This window comes from Typopeltis vanoorti, chromosome 16 (genome assembly GCF_054136105.1).
Source record: "Typopeltis vanoorti isolate ZY-2024b chromosome 16, IOZ_Tvanoo_1.0, whole genome shotgun sequence".
NCBI classification, from domain to species: Eukaryota; Metazoa; Arthropoda; class Arachnida; order Uropygi; family Thelyphonidae; genus Typopeltis; species Typopeltis vanoorti.
The window spans coordinates 62,330,747-62,348,763 of NC_143564.1; the positions used below are offsets into that span (position 1 = coordinate 62,330,747).

An 18,017-nucleotide genomic window follows, 5' to 3' on the forward strand; every position below is an offset into this window, starting at 1 on the left:
ATCAGTGCATGATGGGTGTTAATTTTCTGGTCAGTCTACATGCGTCGCAGCGTAAAAAAACCCAATTTCGGGAAGAAAATCCTCTGTCATCTCACTATGAAATCGGCTAACAATAAAAGATAAAAAAAACTAGAAAATTTTCACATTATACGTTAACGTAGGATAGTATGTTTTTGTTGTTCGTTTTTAAAGTTTTCTACAAAAATGGACATTAAATTTTCCCAAAATTTGAAAATTCATACAAATACAGTAATCAGTTTTATTCTATTCTTTCAGTGGTACAGAACTACGCTGAAAGAAAGGTCCAAAGGAGGACAAACGCTTTATTTAAAATGGCATATTGATAATTTTTTTTTAAATCTTCAGAACATATTATCTGTGAAGTATTTTTTTTTTACTTTTATACACAATTAAATCACGGTATTAAATATTAAAATAGCCTAACATAACCTAATATATTAAGACGTAATACATCGCTCACATTCAAGGAACTTTTTCATTTCTCAAAGTGTGTCAAATTCTTTCGAAGAAACCACTCTGCAAATTTCGAACAGCTGCTTAATGACTCGTAAAGTCAATGGAATAATTACGCGAATAACAAAGTAAGGAATAATTTGTTGTGCAACTAATTCCATCGGTTCGTTACTATGTGGTTTCTAGCAGCGTTTCATTTCCCATGATACACGCATGTGCCAACCGCACTGGCACAAATCATCTTCAAGTATTCGTATTCGCACGGAAAAGTAATAGAGAGTCGGATGCCTCCGTATCAGAAGATATTCCGTAGTATTGAGAAATAAAACGACTCTTAGCATGTCAAAGACAAGTGTTGTAAATCTCCCGTGTCACTTTGGCTGCTAGCTAATTAAGAAAACAATTTACCGCCTTAACTGTAATGCAAGACTTGAGAAACAAATGTAATAAGATGTAAGTCTTGGTCACTGCGAAAGGCAGCGTTGGCCTTGTACGCGTGAATAATGTCGTGCAATTATAAACAGATAAATTTGAGTGATACTGAAAGATAACAAATTTTAATTAGTTTTTTTTAAATTATATTCAATGCAAATATTACTGATAAGAATTTTGAAATCCTTCAATTTTTTTTTTTTTTGTTCGTGACTGTATTTATAAGTTTGTCGGCAGTGGCGCTGCAGTCCATATGGTAAATATTTACTCGGAAAAACTAATAACATTCTTTCCAAATACTGCATTGTGCTAATAATTTACTTGCAGCATTAACTTTAAAATGATTCAAGGAAAGCCTGATTATTTTTGATGCTAGTGTTTCACCCGATTAATCATATGGAGGAAATAATTTTGTTTCTTTTAAGATTTCTTGCAACAATAACACCTTATTTGATCTATGGTAATAAATTATGAATTATTCTTTACAATACACTTATTATGTTTTTTTTATGAAATTTGTTTTGCATAAAATTCGGGATTAATTATCTTGTTTACAATGTTCTAAGAAATTCATAAATAACGTGTGCATTTCTAAGTCAGTTCAGGTTATTTATGAAAAAACTAGACAGTCTTCATTAACATAAATCCCTTTTCTTTTGATAGTAAATAAAAACTAAGCCACGCACTATTCTTGTTAAACACTGTCGTATAAAGAAAAAAAAATAAAAGGAATAAAAAAAAATAAAGGCTTAAGATGTCATATGTGATTATCTGAGGATAATAAATATTCAAATATTTTTGTCTTAACCTTACATTCACGGCAGTAACGCCAAGGGAATAGGAGAAGACACAAAAACATACAAAACTTCATTTTCTTTCAAAAATAAATGAAGTAAATGAGAAGAAGCGAACAATAGGAATTATAGATGTTGATGTTTAACTATCTAAAACATTTAGATGAAAATTGTGATTTGCAAATCAGGCTAATTTAAGTTTAGTTTCAAACTCCTTTGCAATATTCTTATTGTAAAGTATAAGACGTTTTTGTTTTCCTATTATAAAGTATATTTACTTGTTTTAAAAGTGGACTGTCAATCATCTCTCACACTTTGCTTTACACCACCTATGCAATAATGGAATTTCCACTTAATGACACTTTCGAATTCAATTTACTGTAAATCGATTTAGTATTTAGACGTTAAGATTCAGAAAGAAAAATAATTTTCTTAAACATTAGTCGAATCAAAAGAATTAAGATAATTTCAATTGTTTTCCATTTTTTCCATTAATTGTTCTGAGTAAACGGATATTTGGTATACTAGATAACCTTTCAGAATTCTTCGTTTAAACAAATTTCATTAAATTAGACTTTGATATGCTCCTCTTGTTATTTATAGTATATGCAAAATTTTCTTTGAAGGAAAGTTTAATGAAGATCCTAAATCAACAAGGAAATGAACGCTCATTGCCTATTCACCTGTTTAATATTGCCTATTGACAGAAGAAAACATAATGAAGAAAACATTGAAATTTAAGAATAGATAGAAAATAAGAACTAAAGAAATCAGATTTCGAATGATAAAAAGGGAAAAATAGCGTAATTTAATTTGAAAATATTTTGAATAATCAGTGGCGAGAGAGAGAGAGAGAGAAACCACAGTCTCATAGGTCCAGATAAGCACAGTCAGAACTGTAAAATCAATGCCGAAAGTAATGCACTCTCTAAGTCTGTGTGATTCATATTAGACATTTCAATAGTGTTTTAGGAGTTGGCATGCGTGGAGCGCAATTACTTAAATTGAAAAGGCATTGTTACCCTTATTGATCACAAGAACTTTGTGCGATTGCAATGGAGGGCAACACCCTAAGCTGATTACAATGTCTGCATGCATTTCAGGTACACGAGAAACCACGAATCAAAGTGTACTTGTAAAACCAACACGAAGAGTTTAAGACCATGCAAACGTACTAATGAGGCGGATAAAAGAAAGTATTTGGACGGTTCGATAAAATAGACAGCGCTCATCAATGACGCACGCACGCACAAAGCATTGATGATAAATATGAAACATAATCACAGACACACTCTTTCCATTTAGAGCCTGTTCTCTAAAAGCAACCCATTTCACTCAGTAAACGTAGCACATTTCGCTATTTGCAGAGCATCTTCCCTTTATAAGAAAATAAGAAGTACCTTTGATAGCTGAGAAACAGACCAGCTAATCGGAATCTATATTCGTATATTGATACTATAAATAGTTTAACAGGATTTGCCTGTTAAAAACCTGAATTTAGCAAACAAAATGAGGTCAATAAAAAATTAATTACTCATTTTGAATAACATTCTCTTGGTTTCTGACAGAAATTAAATCTCATAAATCACACATCTGACTGATTATTATTGAAAGTTTACTCTGTCACCCGGATTTTGTAATTTTAGGTGTTTACTAACCATTGACACAAATGCCGTAATCCCCGAGGAGTACAACACCTCTCTGCTTATTGATCTCGAGTTCAGCTGACTAGAGGTACTTCGTGTTCGTTCTACTTTACTGAGTCGAAGACTTCGATCGGATTATTCGAAATGAACGAAAACAGCATAGGCGAGGCGTGTACTTGAAATAATCTAAGATATAAACGACAGCTGATTTGGTGGACGTCGATATCAGGAATGGCATTTCATGTGATTTTAGGAATTAGGGTCAAAAGTTGGCATATATAATTATATGAATCATATGACATTGTTAGGTGGGTGATATTCGAGTCTAAAAACTGTAGTATATCTGATGTGTAATCCTGTAATCATGTATGTACACTTTTTGTTTATTCATCGTATTTCTTTTTTTTTTCAATTTTAGTTTTATATTTTATATTTATGACATGTTAATATTCTGTCAGAACCAAGTAATGTGGATTCCCGATAATTACAAAATCCATTACAAAACAAAAAATTGTGGTGGATTTTGTGGACTTTCTGATAACAATTCCATCTCTTACATTCTCAACATATTACTGCTTAGGAAGATTTTCTTCAATAATCAGTTTTGAAATATTACTAATTATAAATAGGTTACACCATTTTCACTTAGAGTTTAGTAATTTATTTTTAACATATTTAATTTTAACATATGGATAAATAAAACACTAAGATTAAGCGCCTCCAACCATATTAGAAAGATCAGGCATCGAATTGCACATCAGACGAAAGAACCTTGATAAGAAATTTTGAACGGAAGTTACTTGGACTGAAACAGACAGAAAAGGTTTTATTATTATTATTATTATTATTATTATTATTATTATTATTATTATTATTATTATTATTATTATTATTATTATGAAACTCTATTTACAGCTATAAAAACAGACAAGATGACCTAAAAGTATAGAATCAGTAAACGTATTTTGGAAGAAATTAGTTTTAGGAAAACAATATACGTGCCATCTAATAGGCTAAATTTAAATGAATACTGAGTGGAAGATGACACAAGAAAAGATTCAAAATGTGACTGGCATTCTATTTCTCTCTCTCTCTCTCTCTCTCAATGTAATAAAGGTAATATTGTTCACTAAAATTAGCGGTATTTTAAAATTGTTTGAATACGAACAGACACTTCGAAGAAAATTGGATCATCTTGGACCATCTAATGTATTACATGATCCACAAACTTTCTCTTACACCACCATAGAAGCAATACGCGGAAAACAGAGGTTCAAGGCTATGAGAGAACATTCCCTCAGAGAGCATTATCTGGTATTCTCTGAGAACCAATAGCATACAGAAACAGTCTTAAATATCTGTCAGGTGTTCTTTTAGCGGAGAGCTTTACATAACTAACTACTAATCTCATTATTCTCTAGACTTTACGTACGGAGTAAATCAACAGCTTATCTAAAGTGCTATCTGTTAGAGATCCAACTATGCATTATAATAATTGAACTGGCTAAACTCTTCGGGCATTGATACTTCTCCCTCTTCCTTTGCCTTTCTCCTAGCGTTGTCAGATTTGATTACGAATAGATAATTAAATCTTGAAACGGCACAATTTCTCCATTAATCCTATCATTTCAGGTGTTAGTGTAATTTGCATAAATACTTACTACAAACCTGAAAGTTTGATTTCATAGAAGCTGTCTTCGAACATGACACTTGTTCCATTATATCCTATCGCCAGCTGCAATACATTTAGGGGTAATCTATTGAACTCCATTACTCATGTAGAGGGGGCTCTGCTTTGTGATGTGAAATTCAGCCATATGGTTCTCGTGAAACTAATAAGGAAGGACTGTTTGAAGCAATCATCCGTACAGAACAACGAACTAACGTGATTACCAAAAGGCTTAGGCATATTAATCAGATGTCTTCCGGCTGTTTTAATTGCAAAAGCTTCAAATCAAGTTGTCCTTGTTAAACATGTTTGACATCTGCCATTGATTGTATGCACGCCAAACAAGACTTCGGTTAGTGATTAATTTTACAGACATTTCATTTACTTATTGCCCTATTGACAATGTCGCTGTAGGTCGCCTATGTTCATCATTCATTTCTATTCTAAAATGAATTCTTTATGAACATAAACTATACTTTACAATGACGTTATCATCTTCAGGAAGAGCTAAAGAATATTAATTGTGATAGAGACTGGTAGCATATCCTCTTGGATAACTAACGTAACGCAAAATCTGTATTATGAGAAAGGCCTACAAATTTCATTCCTGTCATTGATTAGACGACTCATGAAAGCCTTTTATCAGCCTGTTACTGACTTACTCAATTTTTAGTGCAGCTGAGTGCTTTTTAGTTGGAGAAAACACTAGTTCTTAACTTCGCAGTTAGAAAAATCAACTATACACTAATAATAATGAAGAAAGGAGCTGCCAGCTATATTCAAAATTAGGGATAAAATAGTTCCCACTCACTTCCTTTTGCGGAATGAAAAGTCATTAGAAGAATTCTTAAATACATCTTTATAGTTTTTATAGGCGAGGATTTATTGCCATTATTTTCAAAACAAACTAGCGAGATAGATATTCTGTTCCCCACACTTTCTACAGACAAACAGACACTAATGTGCCAAAACATTATGTTCACCCAGCTTTTATCTGAACAACGGGATTGCACATTAACTGAAAACAGATCGATGGTGGTAGTATCATGGATATCATTGGGTCCTCTCATCCCAACGAATACACTTTGATCCCTAATTTTTACCTGGGGATTGTTTCGCACCCTATAAGGTGACAGTGTGGCCCGATGGGTCTGGACTCTTCCAGCAAGAAAATGTCTTATATCCCAAGGGCAGCGTTGTGCAAGCATGGTTCAAAGAACATTGCACATGCTTTCCGTCTAATTTTCCTGATTTAACTGATTTAACTGATTTAACTCCCATCTAACATTTGTGGCATGTGTGCGTTGTTCAGTTACTCATTTCCAGGAATGTTATTTTGTCTGTTGGTCCAGAATACTTCCGAACGCCTTTCGTGATCTAGTGGAGTAAGCAGTTGTCTAGGCCAAAGGATGCCCAACACGCTACTGGATTGGTGGTGATAATGTTCTGGCTCATGAGTGATTTATAAATCTCATTTAAAAGCAAATTTTTAAATCTCCTCCTCTTTAAAAATACTTCTATGAAATACCGACAATGTTATTCTGGATCACTTTCTTTCAAGGCTAAGAGAATTAATCCTGTCTCCATTTCTATCATTGAACACAGCACCATCTTCTTGTGTCCTACATTACTTAGTCAACTTCAGTAATTCGTCTACTGGAGAATGAAACCTGTCAGATTCTCTATAAATATCCACTGATCCTCTGATACGAAACTACTCCTTTGCGAAAGATTTAGGTCACAGTTAATTTGAATTACTGCATCTTTTGGGATACATCTGGATGCCAAAAATGAACATATTTGATTTATCCCGTGAAAATAAAGTAAATGAAACACACACTGTAGATGTTCACATACAGTCACAAAATGCACAATCAAGATGCTCCCTATTGATTCTACACGTGCCAGCGAAAACAGATAAATTCTATATTTTTTATATCTTCTCAGGGCTCTCAGCCATAAATTTTACTTGACACAGTTCATAACAGAGTACAGTATTACAATAAACTACAGAGGAAAATCTCTTAACAAATCATGAACAATGAAAGAATATATCACAACGTTTCAATACTATTAGTGATGATTAATGAGAAGGGATAATACAACTTAAGCCAAAGAAATACTCTTGATTTTTTTTCTGAGTGAGTAAGATTACGTCTTTATAACATGAAATGGAGAATTCCTTTATTTTTGAAAACATTTTGATAGGGAAATAGTCTAGTATGGTTCAAGAGGGGCCTTCGCACAGATAAAGCTCCCTCGTTATGTACAATTAGCAGATGAAATCTTTAATTGAGACCGCATATCGCTTTTTGATGTATGCAGTAGGAAAACAAAATGCTGGTGCATATTAAGGTTTACGTGTTTTAAGTTAAAGTAACACTTAAGAAGGCAAGTTTTGCTATACTCTTAAACGATAAGTAATTACTTTTTTGAAGTAATTATTATTATTATTATTATTTTATTCACATAATTGATACACAATCAAAACAAGATATCATATAAATAAAAATATGACTGGTGATTCAAAACAATTCCGATTCTACCCAAGAATCTAAGAATAGTCCGTCAGGTAGCGTCGTAAAATATGGACTGTTCCAAATAATGCTGTTTTTTGTAGGTCATATGGGGTCACTTCATTGATTTTTAATTGCTGTAAATAGTTGGACAGCTTCTTTGAAGTTGCACCAAGTGCACCGATAACTATTGGAATGACTTCGGTGTGTTTAAGCCATTATTATTATTATTATTATTATTATTATTATTATTATTATTATTATTATTATTATTATTATTATCTGAGACCTCCAGGGAGTCAAGGACTCATCGAGGGAAACTATGAATCACCCAAACCGACTGTCATATATTCCCTTAAATTCATTCACACTAGCTGAACTCACTATCACCAAAGGCAGACTATTCCACTCACTCACTGCTCTGTGAGAGAAAAACCTAACTCTTACTTGAGTTAGGTTTTTCTTTCTTGACTCTGAACAAATTTAACTTTCATGGAAGCTCCCGTGTTCTTTCTCTCTCTCTCTCTCTCTCTCTCTCTCTCTCTCTCTCTCTCTCTCTCTCTCTCTCTCTCTTCCCGCCTTCCATTAGACGCTATCCTGTAACAACAATTAAAAAGTTTATAGACCTCTATCATATCACCTCTCTTTCTCCTGTTAACTGGAGTCTGTAATCCACATACTCGCAATCTGTCATCATAATCTAAATCCCATAATCCGAATATAAACTTTGTAACTCTTCTGTGCACACTTTTCACAGCTTCATTATCCCCTTAGAAGCCGGAAGACTAAAATCTGCTCACGATACTCCAGGTGTGGTCTTATCAAAGTCTTATAAAGAGGCAAAATGACTTACTTATCCTTACATGTCGAGGTTCGCTTCAACATCGCAATTATCCTCTGAGTTGCATTTGCAACTTTGCTATGTGACCTTTGAACTTCAAATTAATATCCACCAATACGCTAAGATCCCTTGCCTCCTCAGTTTCTTGTAGCATAACCCCGCTAATATAATATGCCACTGGAAATCTCATCACGCCAAAGCGAATGACTTTACACTTGCAATTACTAACGTTAAACTGACAGTCATTTTCTTTTCCCCAAATTTCCAGGCTATTCAAATCATTTTGTAAGTGCTGAATATCAGTAGCATCCCTGATTGCCCTGCCTATCTTCGCATCACCTGCAAACAATTGCACATCTGGTGTTAGATCATGCCTGATGTCATAATGTATATATTGAGCAATAATGGACCAAGGACTGAACCCTGAGGTATACCACTGGTCACCTTAAATCTGTCAGATACACACCCACTGTATACAGCATTTTGATACTTGTCTGTCAACTAGCCCCTGATGCAAGTCAGGAGTTTATATTCCAATCCCATGTTCTATAGTTTATGCAGGAGGCTTTCATGTGGCATCCTATCAAATGCCTTAGAAAAATCCAACAAGCTATGCCTTTCACATGTTTGTATAACTTGAGTCTCAGCTCAGGAATGATACCACAGAAATGTATGATAGTTCCATTGTACAAGGGTGGGTGCAAAAACGGATGTGTCTTATTACCGACCTATAAGTATTTCTGGTGTGGTAGTGAAGATTTTAGAGAAATTGGTAAGAACTCGCATTCAAAAAAGGGCAGACAAACAAGTTATACTCTGCAAGGAGTAGCATGGGTTTACTAAAGGAAGGTCATGTTTTAGAGATTTGCTCATATTTTATAACAATGTTACGGCCCAGTTGGATGAAGGAAATAAATACACGATGATAATGCTGGATTTTTCTATGGCATTTGATAGAACACAACGCGAAAGATTGCTGCATGTTACATACACTTGGTTGATATATCTTAGGAAAGTGAGCGCTCATTATTTGAACAATCTCATTTGCTTTCAACACTCGCGTACCATCTGCATTTAATAAAGTTATTCTTTCACATTCATTTTTTTGCTTGTGACATAACGATAAAATTCTTTTGGATTGTCTTTAGCTTGCATGGCCAATTTCTTTTCATACACCGATTTAGCTTTTCTCACAATACTCGTTACTTTTCTGGCCTGAGCTTTATATATTTCATAACTCCTCTCACTCTTATTCTCACGACCTTCTTTCCACATCACCATCTTCTTGTGGATCTCTTGTTTAATAAGGTTGCGCGTCCATTTCACTCCTAACCTATTTCCTATTTGAACACTAGGGGTACATTCAGATACCGCCTCATTTAAGGACTTTTTCAAAGATTCCCATGCATTTCTGACATTTTTCCATTCAGTGACTGATACCATGGGACCAAAGATAGCATTCTCCAGGGTTGATCATAATTTCCAGCTTTGTAGTTCAGCATATAAACCTTTCTAATTGTAAGAGCAATATAATTAGATACTTCCCAAGAAAGCTCAGCATGATCCTGTCACCAATTGGTGACCCATAAGGCTAAATTGTGATGCATTTCTTTGTTCCCTTTAAATGAGCCACCATGTCTGTAGAAACAACCCACCATATATTTTCGTCTATTAACCACTACTTTACACCAGATATACTCAAACTCACCGCCACATGATAATACTAGTCTTGGATCAACTAGGCGCCAATTGTGCTTTGGTTCTATAACTTCTCGCGTGGAGAGTTGATATAAAAATTAATTCGAGCAATAAGGCAACGTTTCGATTGTTTTATTATCTTTTATTTTTTTATATTATATGAATTGGGTATTTATTTGCTTATCGATGAAATATCTGAAAATAAATGAATGAATAAAAAATGGAACTATAAATAAATGTTATTGTACGTAGATATAAATAGCAGCTTTTTAACCATATTTTATTCATTTTAACCTTATATTTTGTTTTATTTCCTTTCTCAAATATCTTATATAATTTTTTTACTCAATTGGACATTCATATTATCCACATATAATTATTTTATTATTATCATTCTTTTTATTTCAGAGGCGTCATCAGTACCGTGCAACTATCCGAAGCGCATTTCCGATCACCCTTATAGACCAGAGAAACTGCACCAGCCTTCGTCAATACCAACCGAAATTTTGTGGATTCTGTGGTCATCGCAGATGTTCCGAGCCTGCGTTATCAACCACACTGAAGGTTGCATTCCACTGCCCACCCACGCATGTAAGAGATGCAGCACACGTCGTAATCAGAGACTACATGTGGATAGTGAAATGTAGATGCATCAGCCACTGCTGAAGAAGTAATCCCAATGCATCATTTGGATTCTGCAGGGTAGAGAAATAAACTCTTTAATTAGCAGTGATCTTTGAGCCATGATGTTTGTAGATGTATATTGATACAGCGATTTGGTAATTAACAATCAGCAAGAAATTGATAGGAAAGAGGACAAGGTTTGGAATTTATGAGAATAGCCCGAAAGTTATATGATTGGTTTTTTACTCGAACATGAAAAGTGAAGGTTAACTCATCTCGAATGACAATCTTCTATCATCGTAAGATGCAGTAATGATCACCTCGACGAAATCCTCACTTTCAGAACTTTGCACATCGGAGTCAGTATACCAATTATGGCCGAATTCAACACGGTACAGGCTGAGAAACAACAATCTCAACCTTTAGTTATCTTCTGGGAATCTCCACTTTTTTGCGAATAAGAAGACTTCTCACCTTATGAATTTTGCAGAAGTATTTTCAGAATAATTTGTTAAGTGTTATGGCAACGATATTCTCTAATTTCCACGGTTTGAATGCTGAACAGAGAACTAACTTTACTTTATTGAACCTAAGTATTCATAATAATCGTAGCTCGCATTTGTAGGTAATAAATGGACGTTCGTTTAGAAATATTTTATACATTTCTGTATAAAATACCTAAAGAAACCCTTTTGAGAGTGTATCACAATGCCTCATGAGGATAAAATAGGTGATAAGCAAACCATCAGCTCAGATAAAGCGAGAGGAGACAGTTCACGTAAATGACTAATCGTAAAGTGCGCAGTTGATTGTGGATATCAGTGGAAATTGAAAAACAAAAACGCTAAATGCGATTGGTGAATTCCTCTTTTATACTGCTACCGTAATGTGACTACATCAGAATTTCTTTTATTTTATTTTAGAACTATGATCGTAATTTCTTTGTCAAACATCAAGACTAAAGTGAACATTACGAATAATAGTTAGGAATAGATCACGTGATATACAATAAAAACCTCTTAATAAACTTTTGTGATGCCCCAACTTTTTTTAAAAAGAACTTGGAATTATGAGAGGTTTACTCACATATCCTGTTCAAGTATCTTCAATAGGAGTGAAGTTCCGCATTGCCATTTTTATCATTAACTTTATGTAAGAAGTAATGATTTGAATGTTGTTCTCAAAGAATCATGATCAACATTTTTCATCAATCCTGCGCTATTGATAAACGAAACGAAATACAAAAATATTTAATATTGAAATCCAACACCGAATTTCTCGAAAGACGTGAACCATTTCTTAAATTCTCCCTGGTTCCACGTGATAGAGATCAAAATCAAAGAATGTATGCATTTAATGGTTCTTGACACCGAAAAAGGAAAAAAGTCGCATTTGAAAAAGCAGTTTTAAGAGTGTTAAATCTGTTCTTGATTTAAATATCGTTTGCTGTTATAAAACTGTTGGAGTGGAATATTATTTTGATTGTATAACTGAAAGCTAAATTCAGTGAAAAGGAACTCAAATGACTCATCTATTGCTTTGATGGTTTATTGCAGAGATTATTGTAGCATGCACAAGAGTAATCTATTTATGGGTAGAGTTTGTTTGGCGTTGTGTACAGCCAGATGTATTGGTATTTCACAAAGCGTTTTATTATCCATTCAATTATTAAATTTGTTCATTTAAATAAAGAAAATCACTTTTTTTCTACGCTGTTACTATAACTTCATTGATATTACAAATAAATTTGGATTTAGGTGTTAAAAATTGTGTTTTTCAGGTAAGTATGATTAAAATGACGTTAATGAGATGCTAATGATTGGAGTATTTCTGCTTTAGATTGTTTCGAAGTGGATTGTTTTGGACCAGGATAATCTTTCTTGATGTAGTAGCACCAGCAATTTTCCATCTACGAGTGATGACATAAGTAATGGTGGATTTCGATTTACTGACACGGGTAGCAATATCACGGACAGAAAGACCACTGATGTGACACTCAACTACAATCCCATGTTCGAAGTGTGTTAGTTCAGCTGAACGTGGCATCTTGACATCGAGTACAGTGCAAAACGTGCAACATATCAGTTTTATTGCCAAACATACGCAAACACTCCGTGAATATTTGCGTGTGGTAGGATCCGAAATTTACATGGCTAGTAAGGTGTCCAAATACTTTTGTCAACATAGTGTATAACAAATACAAAAATTGTATTCGACGAAGATATAAGAGTATAATGATTGTAACTTACACTGAGTGGCCACTTTATGAGGAACACCCCCATTTTTCTAAATGAGGAGATGGTCCTAATAAAGTGGCCGCTAGTGCACAATCTCTTTTTATACAGTCATTTCAAACTCCCGTATCTCAATTGGTAACGATGTTCTTTGGCACGAATCCTGTATAAGTCTCAAGTAACCTTTATAAGATCGTTTTAGCTGAATATGAGTTATATGTTGTCCTAATAAGGCGATAGATTTTTTTTCTTTGAAAATCAGTTTTTCATTACGCAAAACAGGCAAACCGTCCAGAAGAATATACACAGTGAACAGAAAGAATACAATTAGCCTCAGTGCCTTAGTTATTACTTCGGTCGTGATTCAAAAACAACTTAACCCTTTCTGGTTATCCCTCGTTCCTTACCAAACTGTCCTCTTTATTCAGTTGTTTTGGTAAATTTTAATTCCTTCTACGCTACGATATTCAATTTCAGTTAGTTATTACTTGTCTGTATTAAAACCTAAGTTGTATGTAGAATATTTATCATGTCGACTAGAAAATTAAGGCAGAGTATTTTAATATATTAATAAGTATTTTAATAAGGACGTCCTTCGCTTCCATATTGCTCTGGAATCTGCATTATGAACCAATAGACAGATGGTCATTTCACTCGAGAAGTGAGAAGAAAATATTTACATCTTCCTGTTTTATTAACTAGTAGCATTCTTTGCGTGATACGTACAATGCGTTCCATCCCAATGGGTAGCGAATGCATGAGCAGAAATACTCATGGAAGAGATAAACGCACTCAACCCACAATGACAGATAGACCGCTCCGTATCTACTGAGTCGATTACTGTATTATGTAGCTTATTGCGGAAAACGACACGAGCTCGGAAGGGTTTCAGATTTGTAATATCATAAATGTTAATAGATTTGGGAAGTGCTTATAACTGTGCAGACTGTTGTATTCTGTACGATAGCACTCAAGCCATTGTGGAGTATGAGCAACATCCTCAGCGAACTCTTGCTCGAACAACTGCTTAAGCGTAGCAACCTGATGGTGAACTGGATAATGCAGATTTTCTACCGGCGTTAAATGAAGTTGGTTTTCCACAGTTTCTGCAACAGAATTGCCGTCAAGACAAAGTACTATTATTATCACGGTTAACGTATAGAAAACTGGCTTCATAAATTTTCAAAATAAATCTTTGATTCGTTCTATTGATGCATGTTTCTGCTTACTCAATAATTATGAAAATTTCTATTAAAACCTCTGAGTTAATTTTGATCACTTCTGAGTTAATGTTTAATATAATAGGAGAAATCAAATCACACATTCCTGTCAATAATTATTCACAACGTATTAAATAAAAATCCTCAGAAAACATTTCCCATCAGTAAAGTACTCCAAGAACTCTTTACCGTAATATCTATAACTGTCGCAGAAAAATATCTCTACCGGTACCATAGATGTTTTTCTTCTTAGGCGTTATTTTGCATATGTTCTATTTGTAGTTTAAGCAGAACACAAACGCGAGTCTCTGTGTGTGTGTGAAGTATATCGTTGCCAAACTTTCTTCTCCAGCGCGTGACTTTCAGAATGGTTCGTGATGGCAAAAGTTTTAGGCGTAAACTCGTGCACGATATCAGAGCTCAGTTATTGAAATGCATGCAGTTAACGATGAAGGTCTGTAAAACTTTAAACTACTTATAAGTGATTGTAACGATTTCAATGATAACCAAACAACTAAGGCTACGAGATGGGTATTTATGTCTATTAATTATCTGTATTGTACGGGAGATTTTATTTCGTTTGAAAATTTATAAACCAATTTCCTGGAAAGGAAATATGACGCTGGCCGATACCATATTTTAGTTTTTTTTTAGAGATTTTGGAACAGTAAAGATATGTGAAATATCAAGCTACGATTAAATGCAATTTACTAGCTGTTTAATATACATAGTATTAAGCGTCTCTGTAACTCATTTGGTAGCGATTTCATTTGCAACGAACGGGTATTGAATCTTGAAGAGTTCAAGAGGAGACCCCTTCATGCAGGCTTTTCAACTGAAAATGAGTTAGCAGCTCTCACACAGAAATAGCAAAATTTTTACCTTAAGGAAAGTCAGAAAATTTTGCATTCTATAATTAGTTCCACAATAATTCTACTATTAGTCCAACCTGACGAAGAATATATACACAATTATCAGACTACAGAGCCAGTAGATTCATAGATTCAAATCACAGCAAGTTGTTTAGAGAAAACAGAAGTTATCCACTCTACCATCTTTGGCTGCACATAAAACCATTGCTGTTCTATTACACTTTCAGCTTATCCTTTAGCTGGGAAACACCAGCGTTTTATTCTAGTTGCCAATGTGAGTAATTTTATATCAAAATAAAAGTATTTTCCAACAGAAAGCATGTTAGCTGGTCTCTCACAGGAATGTTAGATTTTTTCCTTCTTGTATATTTAACACCCAGACACAAACCATTCCTAGTCACACTGGGATCAGACAAGAACACTAAAGAGTATAATAATCAGTAATGCGTGGTCATTGGCTGAGTAATGTAATTGTAATAGTCTTCTGACTACACCATTCCTCTTACAACGACCAACTAATGCAATTGTAATCAGAGAATTTTGGGGGATTAATGCAGTAAGAGACAAAGGTTTTATCCACAATAGATTAGCTGTTGTGTGTTTATTAAAGTAATTCATTAATACGTTAATTTAATAAAACAATAATAAATACATTGCGTCTCATCTCATTGTTTCGTTAATGTGTCTTGCAATAAAAGATGCGACATAAAATTATCTTAATGTTCTACGACTTTTCCAAAAGTTATTGAAAGACTGAGCAGCATTCTGGTTTAGCTCATTGAGTTCATTAACTTGGAATTTTGACAAGCGCATTTATTAAATTATTCACAGGAGTATGAAATGCATAATGTATTCCCGTGGTGAGCACTTTGCCTCAGGGACTGGAATATGAGAATGTAATTTAAACAATTTCAGGATCCAATGAAATGAATTAATTGTACTGCGTCTATTTGTACACGGTTTCTCCAAAATGTTTTTTCAAAGATAATCGTAGCCAATATGATACTGAAATATACGTATAAACTACATATTATACTGAATATCATATTAGTTTATATTATATCAATTTATCAAAAGAAATGGATTACTTACACTCTCCTATTTCTGATTTATTTTGGGAAATGGATAAATTTGGCTTCCTCCTTTGTGATTTCAGAAAGATTAGTGCTATCTCACACTGAAAGCGTAGACGAAACACACATGAATACGATCGATCACTATCCTCATAACATGTCCCTAACTTTCCTAGTAATTCGGAGCACATATCACCTAAGAAATGCCGTAGACGTTCTGAGTTGTTGGTTAAAACCTGAGTTTCTTTTTGGCGAAAAGAAAAGCTTTAATTGCTTCTCCAAATATATTCTAAATTTGGAACTAATCGGTCAGGACTGGTTTCATGTTCCGTTATAAATTGTGTGTGTGTGTGTGTGTGTGTGTGTGTGTGTGTGTGTGTGTGTGTGTGTGTGTGTGTGTGTGGTGAGCGTGCACAAAATCATATTCGACATTATCCTACTCCGACCATTTTAATAACCATGTCTTGTCGACAGATTACTATAAAATAAACTCAAGTTCGTCCCTTTTCTTTTTAATTTCATATCACACACAAAAATTAGATGAACTAAATTAATAGGATCAAATAAGGAAATGAAACAAATCGGCAGTTTAGAACCAGTTTAAAAAGGATTCATTCAGAGAACATTAATTGTTTGTGGTATTTATAAGTACATCTTGATTATTGATGCGATATTAATACAAATATTTTTAGTTAATGTTCGTTTTCTTTATTTATGAAAAAGATATTCTTACGTGTTGCAACGTTCAAAAGGTTTCCTCCCAAATCATCGTCATTTGTATTCATTTATTTGTATTCATTATTCATTATTCTGCCACTGCATACGCATTCCCAATACATTATTTTTGTTGCCTACTGATTTTGTCCTTAAATACTGTGGTTTTATCAATACCTGACTTTAACCGAAATGGGAAAATCTTGTGAATTTTTAGCATCTACTTTCTCGTTTGGTTTTAAAGTTTAAAACCCCCGAATATGGCTTTAACTATTCCCTCCTCTCTAGAGGATTTCGAGTTCTCATCCATATTTATTCATATATTAAAACAAAGTACACTCGGGACATCATTTACCTAACAGAATTCGTATGAAAAAAAAAAAAGAAAATGGACCTTCTAAAAATTCTTTTCAACTCACTCCTCAAAATGGCCTTAAGTTAACGACTGCTTTAAGTCAGATAAGGAAAATTTGCATTCTATTAAATGGTGTTGCAAGAGCCTCAATGATTTATATTCTAAGGTTCGTTTTTTCTTCTCTTTCTCGGCGCATTGCGTGTCGTCTGTACATCACTCGGTAAGAGGCGCAACCACTGAGGATTATTCCAAGCATTTTACAAGCAGATAGCTTCATAATTCCTTACATGTGTCGCTAATGGCTACATTAGAAAGAATGAGATCAAAGAAGGAAACGGAAAGAAAGAAAAAAAAAACATTCTATAAATAGACAATGCTGGCTATAGAAACAAAATGCAGAATATCGAGTCGTTTCTTTGAACTCTGGCACCTAACATAAACTTTAATAAAGAGAACCGAACTGTTTTGAAATCCGTAGCGGAAGGTCGAACAATAAAAAAATGGAAATTTATTCTTATACATGCGCCATAGAAATTCTTATTGAAATCTATTTTAATTGGCACGCACCGAGCTTCAATAAGAAAAAAAAAATCACGTTTTCTTCGCTTCGTATTGAGAGTCGGTAAAGTGCCATTACTCGAGATATTGTGCTTCACGGAAGGCAGGTCTTAGGTAAGGGCTCATAAACATAGTCGTTTATGAAGCTCAGTGCTATTGACAAAGTATGTGAAAGGAAACTGTATATTTTAAATATCTATAAATAAATAATAAAACGTATTTAAAGGTACTTTGAAATTGAAATGGAGTATTTCGTAAAATTTAATGATCTCTCTTAAAAATAATGACATTCGAAGA

At 34.0% G+C, this 18,017-nt stretch overlaps 1 protein-coding gene across 1 annotated transcript in view; it reads left to right on the plus strand.

Annotated features, from left to right (window-relative positions):
* Window positions 1–11,289, plus strand: part of LOC150098068 (CCN family member 5-like) — a 93,267-nt gene extending 81,978 nt beyond the window's left edge. The window contains exon 5 of the mRNA XM_090406672.1: window positions 10,479–11,289. Within this exon, the coding sequence (XP_090262798.1) occupies window positions 10,479–10,736 (258 nt within the window). The 3' untranslated portion in view covers window positions 10,737–11,289. The remainder of the gene's footprint in view (window positions 1–10,478) is intronic.
* Window positions 11,290–18,017: the final 6,728 nt, after the last annotated feature.